Genomic DNA, 13,146 nt, shown 5'->3' with positions numbered 1-13,146 from the left:
ACAATTAAATCCACATTACTTGAACTCATTTGGGAAGTGGAAAAATCCCCTATTCTGGTGTAAATCAAACTAATTGACGCGAGTTTTCTCTCAAGATCCTATGTTAATTTTAGACATGAATGACCAAAGGTTTCAGTTAGTTGAGTCTTGTCATCGAAAGGTGTTTACATAAGCCCAAAAATTCTACCAGCTTTTGGTACGGTGTGTCATAGCACACATAAATGTTGCGAGTCATTGGATAGATATTGTGAGTCATAGCATGCATTTGTGTTGCCTAAAAATTCAACTACATGAAAAGAAACAAAACATAAATGTGATTTTGAAAGATGATTTATCAACTTTCCTTATCCATGCAAGCTACCTTCCACTGCATAACCACTTCTTTTAGATAAAAATAGCAGATCGATATACAAACGTCTACACTTCTGTAAATAGTACCCAAAAGCCAGAATTAGGATTGAACTGATTACGTGGCTTTAGCAGACCGTCCAAAAATCTGTTTTGCAAAGCTCCAATTGCTCCTTGCTTATCCAGCTTCTTTTGTGTTGGCAAATTGCTCTTTTACAACTGACTTTATTCTTCTCGTGTTTCTTCTTAGGCTGAACTAACATCACCGTACACACAACCATTGTCATGAACCTTCACCACGTCCCTATAAAAGCCCAACCAATCCCCACAATCTCATCATCACCCACAACACCGAGCACCACAAAATAGAGATCAATTCACTGACAGTCCACCAAAATGGCTAAGCGGTTGGTCCTCTTTGCGACAGTAGTCATTGGCCTCGTGGCTCTCACCGTCGCTGAAGGTGAGGCCTCTAGGCAACTACAGTGCGAGCGCGAGCTCCAGGAGAGCTCGCTTGAGGCATGCCGGCTGGTCGTGGACCAACAGTTGGCCGGCCGGCTGCCATGGAGCACGGGGCTCCAGATGCGGTGCTGCCAGCAGCTCCGAGATATTAGTGCCAAGTGTCGCCCCGTCGCCGTCAGCCAAGTCGCAAGACAATATGGGCAAACCGCGGTGCCGCCCAAGGGCGGATCCTTCTACCCTCGCGAGACCACGCCACTGCAGCAACTCCAACAAGGAATATTTGGGGGAACATCTTCACAAACAGTACAAGGGTATTACCCAAGTGTAATATCTCCTCAGCAGGGGTCATATTATCCAGGCCAAGCTTCTCCACAACAGCCAGGAAAATGGCAAGAACTAGGACAAGGGCAACAAGGGTACTATCCAACTTCTCTGCAGCAGCCAGGACAAGGGCAACAAGGGTACTACCGAACTTCTCTGCAGCAGCCAGGACAAGGGCAACAGATAGGACAATGGCAACAAGGGTACTACCCAACTTCTCCGCAGCACCCAGGACAAGGGCAACAACCAGGACAAGTGCAAAAAATAGGACAAGGGCAACAACCAGAAAAAGGGCAACAACTAGGACAAGAGCAACAAATAGGACAAGGGCAACAACCAGGACAAGGGCAACAACCAGGACAAGGGCAACAAGGGTACTACCCAACTTCTCTGCAGCAGCCAAGACAAGGGCAACAACCAGGACAATGGCAACAACCAGGACAAGGGCAACAAGGGTACTACCCAACTTCTCTGCAGCAGCCAGGACAAGGGCAACAAGGGCACTACCCAGCTTCTCAGCACCAGCCAGGGCAGGGGCAACAAGGGCACCACCCAGCTTCTCTGCAGCAGTCAGGACAAGGGCAACAAGGGCACCACTCAGCTTCTCTGCAGCAGCCAGGACAAGGGAAACAAACAGGACAGCGAGAACAAAGGCAACAACCAGGACAAGGGCAACAAACAGGACAAGGGCAACAACCAGAACAAGAGCAACAACCAGGACAAGGGCAACAAGGGTACTATCCAACTTATCTGCAACAGCCAGGACAAGGGCAACAGCCAGAACAATGGCAACAACTAGGACAAGGTCAACAAGGGCACTACCCAGCTTCTCTGCAGCAGTCAGGACAAGGACAACAAGGGCACTACCCAGCTTCTCTGCAGCAGCCAGGACAAGGACAACCAGGACAAACACAACAACCAGGACAAGGGCAACATCCAGAACAAGAGGAACAACCAGGACAAGGGCAACAAGGGTACTATCCAACCTCTCCGCAACAACCAGGACAAGGGCAACAACCAGGACAAGGGCAACAAGGGCACTTCCCAACTTCTGGACAAGCGCAACAACCAGGACAAGGCCAACAAATAGGACAAGCGCAACAACTAGGACAAGGGCAACAAGGATACTACCCAACTTCTCTGCAGCAGCCAGGACAAGAGCAACAGTCAGGACAAGGGCAACAGTTAGGACAAGGACACCAACCAGGACAAGGGCAACAATCAGGACAAGAGCAACAAGGCTACGACAGCCCATACCATGTTAGCGTGGAGCAGCAAGCGGCCAGCCCAAAGGTGGCAAAGGCGCACCATCCGGTGGCACAGCTGCCGACAATGTGCCAGATGGAGGGGGGCGACACATTGTCGGCTAGCCAGTGATAGAACTCTCTGCAGCTTGCATGGTGCTTGGGCATGCATGCACCTTAGCTATCCAATAAACGTGACGTGTGTTCATGGTTTTTCATGTAACTAGAGTAGACCCCAATAATGATGCAAAATGAAAAGCTTCTCCAGCTAAAAAAAGAACAAAATGGGTGTTGTATAGTATGTGTTGCATGTCTCATCTCATTGTGTTGATGCATACTGATGATCCACAAGTATAGGGGATCAATTGTAGTCCTTTCGATAAGTAAGAGTGTTGAATGCAACAAGGAGCAGAAGGAAATGATAAGCCGTTTTCAGCATGGTATTTTCTGCAAGCACTGGAAGTAACGGTAACATATAGTTTTGTAGTAGGATAATTCGTAGCAAGTAACAAGTAACAATGGTAACAAGGTGCAGCAAGGTGGCCCAATCCTTTATAGCAAAGGACAAGCAGGAACATTCTCTTATGTAAAGCAAAGTGCTCTCGAGGACACATGGGAATTGTCATCTAGTCACGTTCATCATGTTTAGTTGATTCGTGTTTACTACTTTGATATTTTGATATGTGGGTGGACCGGTGCTTGGGTGATGTTCTTACTTGAACAATCAACCCACTTATGATTACCCCTTCTCGCAAGTATCCGCAACTACGAAATAAGAATTAAGAAAAATCTAACCATAACATGAAACATATGGATCCAAATCAGCCCCTTACTGAATAACGCATAAACTAAGGTTTAAGCTTCGGCCACTCTAGCAACCCATCATCTAGTTATTACTCCACAATGTCTTCCCTTAGGCCCAAGTATGGTGAAGTGTCATGTAGTTGACATTCACATGACACCACTAAAGGAAGCAACAACATACATATAATCAAAATATCAAACAAATGCCAACATCACATGATTACTTATGACAAGACTTCTCCCATGTCCTCGAGAACAAAAGTAACTACTCACAAATCATATTCATGTTCAAGATCAGAGGTGTATTGAATATACTTGAGGGTCTGAACACTTAATCTTCCACCAAATAAACCAACTTGCATCAACTACAAGATGTAATCAACACTACTAGCAACCCACGTGTACCAATATGAGATTTGGGGACAAAGATTGAATACAAGATATGAACTAGGGTCTGAGATGAGATGGTGTTGGTGAAGATGTTGATGAAGATTGGTCCTTCCATGAAGAGAGGATCGTTGGTGATGTCGATGGCTTCGATTTCCCCCTTCAGGAGGGAAGTTACCCTGGCGGAATCGCTCCGCCGGAGAGCAAAATTGCTCCTGCCCAGGTTTTGCCTTGAGACGGTGGCGCTTCGTGCCAAAAGTCTTCTTATTTTTTTCTAGGGCAAATGGGTTCATATAGCAGAAGATGAGCACCGAAGGCCTGCCATGGAGCCCACAAGCTCAGAGGGTGCACCGAGGGAGTGGGGCGCGCCCCCTCAGTTTGTCGCTCCCTGGTGGCCTGATACGTCTCCAACCTATAGTGCTATGTCCATGGCTCACATTCATGTATTGCGTGAAAGTTGAAAAGGTTTGAGAACATCAAAAGTATGAAACAATTGCTTGGCTTGTCATCGGGGTTTTGCATGATTTAAATGTTTTGTGTGATGAAGATGGAGCATAGCCAGACTATATGATTTTGTAGGGACAAGCTTTCTTTGGCCATGTTATTTTGAGAAGACATAATTATTTTGTTAGTATGCTTGAAGTATTATTGTTTTTATGTCAATGTTAAAATTTTGTTTTGAATCTTACGGATCTGAACATTCATGCCACAATAAAGAGAATTACATGGATAAATATGTTAGGTAGCATTCCACATCAAAAAACCTGTTTTTATCATTTACCTACTCGAGGACGAGCATGAATTAAGTTTGGGGATGCTTGATACGTCTCCAACGTGTATCTATAATTTTTGATTGTTCCATGCTATTATATTATCTATCTTGGATGTTTTATATGCATTTATATGCTATTTTATATGATTTTTGGGACTAACCTATTAGCCTAGAGCCTAGTGTCAGTTTCTATTTTTTCCCTTGTTACTGAGTTTCGTAGGAAAGGAATATCAAACGAAGTCCAATTGACCTGAAACTTCACGACGATTGTTTTTGGACCAGAAGAAGCCCCCGAAGCAAAAGAGTTGGGCCAGAAGAGCCACGAGGCCTCCACAAGGGTGGAGGGCGCGCCCTCCAAACTTGTGGGCCCCTCGTGGACTCCCCTGACTTGTTCTCGACGCCAACACCTCTTATATATCCCCAAACCTCCAGAACAGAACCTAGATCGGAAGTTCCGCCGCCAAAAGCCTCTATAGCCACCAAAAACCAATCGGGGCCCTGTTCCGGCACCCTGCCGGAGGGGGAAATCATCACTGGTGGCCATCTTCATCATCCCGCGGTCTCCATGATGAGGAGGGAGTAGTTCACCCTCGAGGCTTAGGGTATGTACCAGTAGCTATGTGTTTGATCTCTCTCTCTCTCTCTCTCTCTCTCTCTCTCTTTCTCTCTCTCTCGTGTTCTTGATATGACACGATCTTGATGTACCGCGAGCTTTGCTACTATAGTTTAATCATATGGTGTTTTCCCCCTCTACCTTCTTGTAATTGATTGAGTTTTCCCTTTGAAGTTATCTTATCAGATTGAGTCTTTAAGGATTTGAGAACAATTGATGTATGTCTTGCATGTGTTTATCTGTGGTGACAATGGGATATTCAGGTGATCTACTTGCGGGTTCTGTGACCTTGTGAACTTTTGCATAGGGGTTGGTGCATGTTTTCGTCTTAACTCTCCGGTAGAAACTTTGGGGCACTCTTTGAAGTTCTTTGTGTTGGTTTGAATAGATGAATCTGAGATTGTGTGATGCATATCGTATAATCAAACCCGCGGATACTTGTGGTGACATTGGAGTATCTAGGTGACATTAGGGTTTTGGTTGATGTGTGTCTTAAGGTGTTATTTTAGTACGAACTCTAGGGCTATTTGCGACACTTATAGAATAGATCAATAGATCGATCAGACAGAATAACTTTGAGGTGGTTTCGTACCCTACAATAATCTCTTCGTTTGTTCTCCGCTATTAGTGACTCTTTGTTGCATGTTGAGGGATTTTTATATGATCTAATTATGTTATCATTGTTGAGAGAACTTGCACTAGTGAAATTATGAACCCTAGGCCTTGTTTCCAAGCATCACAATACCGTTTTCGCTCACTTTTGTTACTTGCTACCTTGCTGTTTTTATATTTTCAGATTACAAAAATCCATATCTACCATCCATATTGCACTTGTATCACCATCTCTTCGTCGAACTAGTGCACCTATTCAATTTACCATTGTATTGGGTTTGTTGGGGACACAAGAGACTCTTTGTTATTTGGTTGCAGGGTTGTTTGAGAGAGAACATCTTCATCCTACGCCTCCCACAGATTGATAAACCTTAGGTCTCCACTTGAGAGAAATTTTCTACTGTCCTACAAACCTCTGCACTTGGAGGCCCAACAACGTCTACAAGAAAAAGGGTGCATAGTAGACATCAAGCTCTTTTTTGGCGCCGTTGCCGGGGAGTACTGCTTGAAGGTATATCTTTAGATCTTGCAGTCGAATCTTTTAGTTTCTTGTTTTATCACTAGTTTAGTCTATAAAAGAGAACTACAAAAAATGGAATTGTGGTTGCCTCATATGCTTCATCTTTTTAATGTCTTTTGTGAAAATAAGGATTCCGATAATTGTGCTCAATTGCTAGAGGAAGAACGCAATAAAATGTTTGACATACAATCTTTGAATGTTGAGCATGATTGCAATGTTGTTAGTATGAATTCTTTGAATATCCATAGTACTAATGATGATTGCACTAGTCATGATAAAAATGTTTCTTATAAGCATGTAAATTTTTGTGGACTGCATAGAGTTTGTTGTTACATACCAAAAAGGGAAGATAGATTTTGCAAGAAGTATAAGCATTGAGAAACTAAATGGTTGCAAGAGAGGCTAGATGTTTGTGCTAAAAATTTAATATGTTTAGCCATCCTTGTGAACTTTGCAATGAACATGGTCATTTAAATCTCCAATGCAAATTGTTTCATGATCGAATCGTGTCCAAAAGTTGTGATGACTTGATTTCCCTTGCGCATCATAATGAACTTAGTTTGCTTCTGGGTTATGAAGAAATAAAACGTATAACTAAGGGCATTCCAAAATATAACCTTGATAAATTTCTTTATTTTGATATAGAGGAAATTTATATGTATTGTGCGGTAAATTACCTGATTCATCATAAGAAAATAAATAGAAGATGAATAGAATACTAATGAAGGGGAAGAGGTTTCCCAATATCCTCCTGTTTTTTCTTATGATGAATCAAGTAATGAGGAGGAGCCTTTTATTCAACCAATATCATAAATAAGGAGCTCCAAAAGGGTGATAAAACCCACACATGATGTGAAGAAGAAAAATAAAAGATGGAGAAGCAAAGGTAAAAAGGTATCCCTCCCAGATGATGTTGCTCCTATCATTGTTATGCCTATTACTCATTATGATGATTATGGTTGGGAAAGTAATGATACTTGTTATAACCTTGAAAATCTTTTTGGCACCAACTTAGAAAGTTGTGATAATAATTGCTATACTATTGGTGCTATTCATACTATTAATGATGAGAGTGATTATGCTTGTGATATGCAAAGGCCCAAGCTTGGGGATGCTATGTTTGATGAAAATGACATGTTTGAGAATTTATTTGCTGCAATTAATGTTTGTCCCAAGCTTGGGGATGCTATGTTTAATGAAGATGATATTTTTAGTCCTCCAAGTATTGATGTGCATATTTATTATGATGATAGTATGCCTCCTATTTATGATGATTGCAATATTTATGAAAGTGGATTTGGAGAAGTCATGACTTTATTTAGTAATGATTCCACTATCTTGGAAGAGGTTTCCATCAATTATGATGACAACAAAGTTGCTACTTATGATGATTATTGTGATGTCACTTATGTTATAAAATGTAGTGATGATTATATTTATAAAGCTTGTCATAATTATGATTACCCTTTTTCTGAACATTATTCTTTTAATACGGAAACAATTTATAGTATTCGAGTTTCTTATGATACTCCCACCATTCCGAATGAAAATACATTTGCTTATGTGGAGAGTAATAAAATTTCTATGCTTGTAGATCATGAAAAGAATGATTTATGTGATGGATATATTGTTGAATTTATTCATGATGCTACTGAAAATTATTATGAGGGAGGAATATATGCTTGTAGGAGTTGCAATAATATCAAGTTTCCTCTCTATGTGTTGAAAATCTTGAAGTTATGCATGTTTTGCCTTCCTATGCTAATTGATTATTGCTCCCATAAATTGTTTGCTCACAAAATACCTATGCATAGGAAGTGGATTAGACTTAAATGTGCTAGTCATATGCTTCATGATGCCCTCTTTATGTTTCAATTCTTATCTTTTATGCGAGCATCATTGAAATCATCATGCCTAGCTAAAAGGCATTAAAGAAAAGCGCTTGTTGGGAGACAACCCAATATTTAACCCTACTTTTTTTGTGTGTTCACATGATTATGCTACTGTAGTAATCATGTTTTATGGATTTTGTTTCAATAAAGTGCCAAGTAAGACATTTGGGATGGCTTTGTGGTGATAGTTGATTCGACCTTGCTGAAAAACAGAAACCTTTGCATTCAGGAAAACAATCGTATTTTTAGCAGAAGCGTGATAAAATACTAATTCTTTTTGCCGAAGATTAATAAACAAATTTCTTAGGACTTCCTAATTTCTCAGGATTTTTGAAGCTACAGAAGTATTTGAAATATCCAGATTTCTATAGATTGTTCTGTTTTTGACAGATTCTGTTTTCTATGTGTTGTTTGCTTATTTTGATGAATCTATGAGTAGTATCGGAGAGTATGAACCATAGAGAAGTTGGAATACAGTAGATATTACACTAATATAAATAAAGAATGAGTTCACAATAGTACCGAAAGTGGTGATTTATTTTCTTATACTAACGGAGCTTATGAGATTTTCTGTTGAGTTTTGTGTTGTGAACTTTTCACGTTTTGGGTGAAGTTTCGATGTACTACGGAATAAGGAGTGACAAGAGCCTAAGCTTGGGGATGCCCAAGGCACCCCAAGGTAATATTCAAGGAATACCCAAGCAACTAAGCTTGGGGATGCCTCGGATGGCATCCCCTCTTTCGTCTTCATTCATCGGTAACTTTACTTGGGGTTATATTTTTATTCACCACATGATGTGAGTTTTGCTTGGAGCATCATTTTATTTTATTAGAATTTGCTTTCTGTTATTTAGAATAATGTTTTGCATCTTTTAGTTCAATAAAAAGGTAAAGTACAGCCTTTACCATGCTTATTTTGCAAGTCTATATGTTGCTGTTTTAAAAACAGAAAGTTTGTTGTTATGTTTTGAATATTGATGAATAGTTAGAACATGATAAAATCTTGAAATTTTTACACAATTAGTAACAACAAATTTTCTACAATGTGGTAATTTTTCAGAATTTTTGGAGTTAAAGGAGTATGATTCCTCTTGCATTTTTTACAGACTATCCTGTTTAGACAGATTGCTGTTATGTTTGCATTGTTTGCATATGTTTGTTTGTTTAATGATTCTATTTGAATATAGGACTCTTAAATATGCAGAGGCATTTAGTAGGCAATATCAAATAATAACTTTAGTGATTTTCTACAGTAGAGAATGATAAGGTTTATGCATGGATTTATAGTAACTTATCTCACGAGTTCTTGTTGAGTTTTGTGTGAATGAAGTTTTTGAGATTTACGAAAACCGCGATATGAAAGGAATTAAGGAGACACAAAAGCTCAAGCTTGGGCATGCCCAAGGCATCCCAAAATAATATTTCAAGAAGTCTCAAACATCTAAGCTTGGGGATGCCCCGGTTGGCATCCCACCTTTCTAACATAAGTTTTTGCTTCTTCACATGATATGTGCTATCCTTGCAATGTAATATTATTTTATTTTGTTTTGTTTGCTGTTTGAATAAAGTACTTAAGATTGGAAAGTTTATTTATGAGAATGAGTCTTCACATAGTTGCATAATTATTCAACTACTTAGTGTGCTTCACTTATATCTTTGGAGTAGTTTGTCATTTGCTCTAGTGCTTCACTTATATATTTTTAGAGCACGACGGTAGTTTTATTTTGAAGAAATTGATGAACTCTCATGCTTCACTTATATTATTTTGAGAGTCTCTAAATAGCATGGTAATTTGCTTAGGTTATGAATTTAGTCCTAATATGGTGGGCATCCAAGAGGGACATAATAAAAACTTTCATATAAAATGCATTGAATACTATGAGAAGTTTGATTCCTTATGATTGTTTTGAGATATGATTATGGTGATATTACATTCATGCTAGTCACTACTGGAATCAGGATCTTTGCTGTCAGCCAGCTCTTTGCCGTCTGCTAGCTGACGACAAAGAAGTTCTTTGCCATCAGCTTAAATAAAGTTGTCGGCAAAGAAAGAGCACACGTCAAAGAAGGTATTTGCCGTCTGCTAGCTAACTGCATAGAAGCTTTGCAGATGGTGGGTGGCGGACTATGAGGACGACCTAACAGCCACTTTCTTTGCCGTCTGCTAGCGGGCGACAAAGCTTATTTGCCGTCAGCCAGCAGACGACAAAGAAAGTGGCCGTTTCCCCCCGGCCCCACCCCGCTAAGTGATCTCCCTCCCCCCCCTCTCTCTCTCTCTGTAACACCCCCGGTGTCATGCTACAGTAATCCCCTGTTGATGGTGCCATGTCATCACACTACTGTTGCTAATCCTCACTTGATCCAAATCACTGTTCATGTTCAAACTCAAATTCAAAGTAAAAAAATTCAAATTTTCCAAACATGAAAACTAAAATGGTCAAAGTGTGCCAAATAATCCCTGGATATTTTTCATGTTGGAACCAACCCCTTTTGGATTCCCAAAGTGCCCCTGGAAATTATTTAGTGGTCCAGCGGCATCTAAATTGGCCTTTTCAATTTCTAAAAATGGTTAAACATCTCCTTTTGGCCTCAAACATTTTGTGACTCCTAGAAATAATGTACTTGATTTATGTGACAAGTATAAAATCTAACAAAACTCATTTAGTCTTACTTTTAAATAGAAAACAACAGCTAACATTGGAACAGAAAAAATATATATATAAAAATAGAGAAAAGAGAAACCCTCCTCCCCTGGGCCATTTGGCCCATCTAGCTAAACAACCAGCCCACCTCCACCTCTCCCTCCTCCTCTACAGGAGACCAGGAGGGCGTGGCGCTCATCCACGGCGCCATGGCCATGGATGGCTGCCACGAGCCCCTCCTTTTGACCTATAAGGGAACCCCCACACCCCACCGAAACCTTAGCCCCTCGCATCTCTCTCCCTCGCGCCCCCTCCTCCTTCTGCGCCCTGACCGGTCCGCCTCTGCCCCGCCGACCTCGCCGTCATCCGCGGCCACCGTCATCTCCGGCGTGCGGGAGCATGTCCAGGAGGTCCGCCGCGGCCGGATCCGTCCGCTCCGGGGACCACCTCAAGCCGGGACGGTCCGTGTGCTCGCCATCGAGCCCTTCTCCGCCGCGGACGTCACCAACTCGTCGTCGTTGCCACTGCTCCGGGCCGCCTCCGACCTTCTAACCTCGTCCACGAGAACCGGGGTGAGCTTCTCCCTCGGGTCCCCCTTTTAGCCCTTCGATTTGGACGCCGTAGGCCGTCATCTCCGTCGAGCTCGAACCCCCGTGTACGCGTATGTGCGTGCGCTCGCTGCCGCCTGTTACTTCTTCTACTATCGTTGTTGCCGGTTGTCGCTGCTGCTGTCCCGTGCTCGCCCGCCCCTACTGCGTGTGCGTGCCTGCGCTGCTGCTCCATTTGCTGCTGGCCGCTGCTGCTGCGTACTGCCGCCGCACTGCTGATGCTCCTTGCGTGCTTCTGCGCTGCCTTGCCTCTGTTCTGCTTGATGCTAGCCACGGCAAAGGCCATGGCCGTGGTGCGTGAGAGCGCAGTGTGTGTGTGTGCGTGAGTTGTGACTGTGCGTGTTGTGCGTGCGTACGTGCTGTGTGTGGCTGGCTTTTGCCACGGCCGTGTGTGGCCGGCCCCTTGCTAGCTTAGGGGCTAATCCCCAGCTAAAACAAGTCCCTTTGTTAGACTAATTTATATTACACTTAGTTTTAGTTGTATCCTATGACATGTGGGCCGGCCCTTGTAAAAAAAAGGAACGAAAAATAAAATTAAAAAGTAAAAATAATAATTAATTAGCAATATAATTAATTAACTTAATTAACATGCTTAATAACCTAGTTAACTAGATAGATTAGTTAATCTAACATTGTTTAACTAAACTGTCTCTATGACAGTAGGACCCATCTGTCAGTTTGACTTGTCAACAGGTCAAAGTTGACCGCTGACATCACTTTGACCTCATGCTAATGTCATTATTCAATTTCTGTCAAATTTAATATTTAATAATAATTTCAGGAAATCGCTAAAACTTTAATAATTCATAGAAAATTAACGTAGCTCGGATCGAAAAACTTTATATATGAAAGTTGCTCAGAACGACGAGACGAATCCGAATACGCGATCCGTTCATCTGTCACATGCCCCTAGCATGCTGAACATGGAACACTCCCTCTCGGGTCATGTGTATGACACAAGTCCGGAACCGGGAAATCATTCCCGGTTGAATTCCCCCTTCACCTTTATCATGTAGCCATACGTTAGGTCACACCCGGCTCAGCATATTGCCATGTTATGCTTTGTGATACTATGCTTGCTTTACATTTACTGTTTCTTCCCCCTCTTCTCTCCGGTAGACCCCGAGATCGATGCCGCCCCTGTGATCGAGTACGTCGTCGACGACCCCTCCTTGCCAGAGCAACCAGGCAAGCAAACCCCCCTTGAGCATTCTGATATCGCCCATTTCTTTCCCTCTCATGCTTGCATTAGAACTGTTACTGCTTTCTGTATGATCCTACTCTGATGCATAGCCTATATTTTTGTTACCTGGCTTTCATACTTATCTGCTTATCCTAAACTGCTTAGTATAGGTTGGTTAGTGATCAATCAGTGACCCCCACCTTGTCCCAGTTGCCCCGCTTTATGTTCGATGACTCGATCAACGTGATCGACGTCCAGGCCCCGACACCGCACATCACCCCCCTAGTTGTATGACACTATAGAGTTACTATAGAGTGCCGAGGGTGAACCTCATACATCACTCCTGATGAGATCTCTGTAGTGTAGCTATTCGGTCGTGATCATCGAGGGTGATTTCCTCCTTAACCACTTCCGTTACGGCTCTGTCGTGCAACCCCTCAAGTGTGAACCTCGAGGGTGGATCCTCTTACGTTCACCTTGATCATAACATCGAGTGGAATTCACCGGGGGTGATTCCTCGGGTTTTCCCCTTGGTGTTAGACACACAGTTACTATGGTTACTATGAATTTGCACTGAGCCATGTTAGTAAAGACGGGTCGGTCCTGAGAGGTACCCGCGCGAGCTTAATAGCGAGTGATGTGGAGTCGGGTTGACCTGGAAGGTGCCCGCGAGATACTTACGAGGCGTGGCCGGGCATTCTTAGCCCTTGCCGCAAGTACTCGAGACGGGGCGACGGG

General features: G+C 42.4%; 2 protein-coding genes across 4 annotated transcripts; both read left to right on the top strand.

Moving 5' to 3' along the window:
- Positions 1-665: 665 nt before the first annotated feature.
- LOC125523647 (glutenin, high molecular weight subunit 12-like) lies at positions 666-2,676 on the top strand. 3 transcript variants are annotated; one of them, XM_048688706.1, is made up of 2 exons: positions 666-1,486; positions 1,568-2,676. In XM_048688706.1, the coding sequence occupies exons 1-2, from the start codon at positions 745-747 to the stop codon at positions 2,506-2,508; spliced, it is 1,683 nt and encodes a 560-aa protein (XP_048544663.1). In that variant the 5' UTR covers positions 666-744; the 3' UTR covers positions 2,509-2,676. The 3 variants fall into 3 exon arrangements, with proteins under 3 accessions (XP_048544663.1, XP_048544670.1, XP_048544656.1); XM_048688713.1 differs by having other exon boundaries at positions 666-1,505; positions 1,587-2,676; XM_048688699.1 differs by having other exon boundaries at positions 666-2,676.
- An 8,009-nt stretch (positions 2,677-10,685) lies between these two features.
- Positions 10,686-12,832, top strand: LOC125523695. The gene is made up of 2 exons (XM_048688766.1): positions 10,686-11,189; positions 12,345-12,832. Exons 1-2 carry the CDS (start codon positions 10,827-10,829, stop codon positions 12,369-12,371), a joined length of 390 nt encoding a protein of 129 aa, XP_048544723.1. The 5' UTR covers positions 10,686-10,826; the 3' UTR covers positions 12,372-12,832.
- Positions 12,833-13,146: the final 314 nt, after the last annotated feature.

This window comes from Triticum urartu, chromosome 1 (assembly GCF_003073215.2).
Source record: "Triticum urartu cultivar G1812 chromosome 1, Tu2.1, whole genome shotgun sequence".
In the NCBI taxonomy this organism is placed as follows: domain Eukaryota; kingdom Viridiplantae; phylum Streptophyta; class Magnoliopsida; order Poales; family Poaceae; genus Triticum; species Triticum urartu.
The sequence above is the reverse complement of the archived record's forward strand: the minus strand, read 5'-3'. Positions and strand labels throughout refer to the sequence as shown.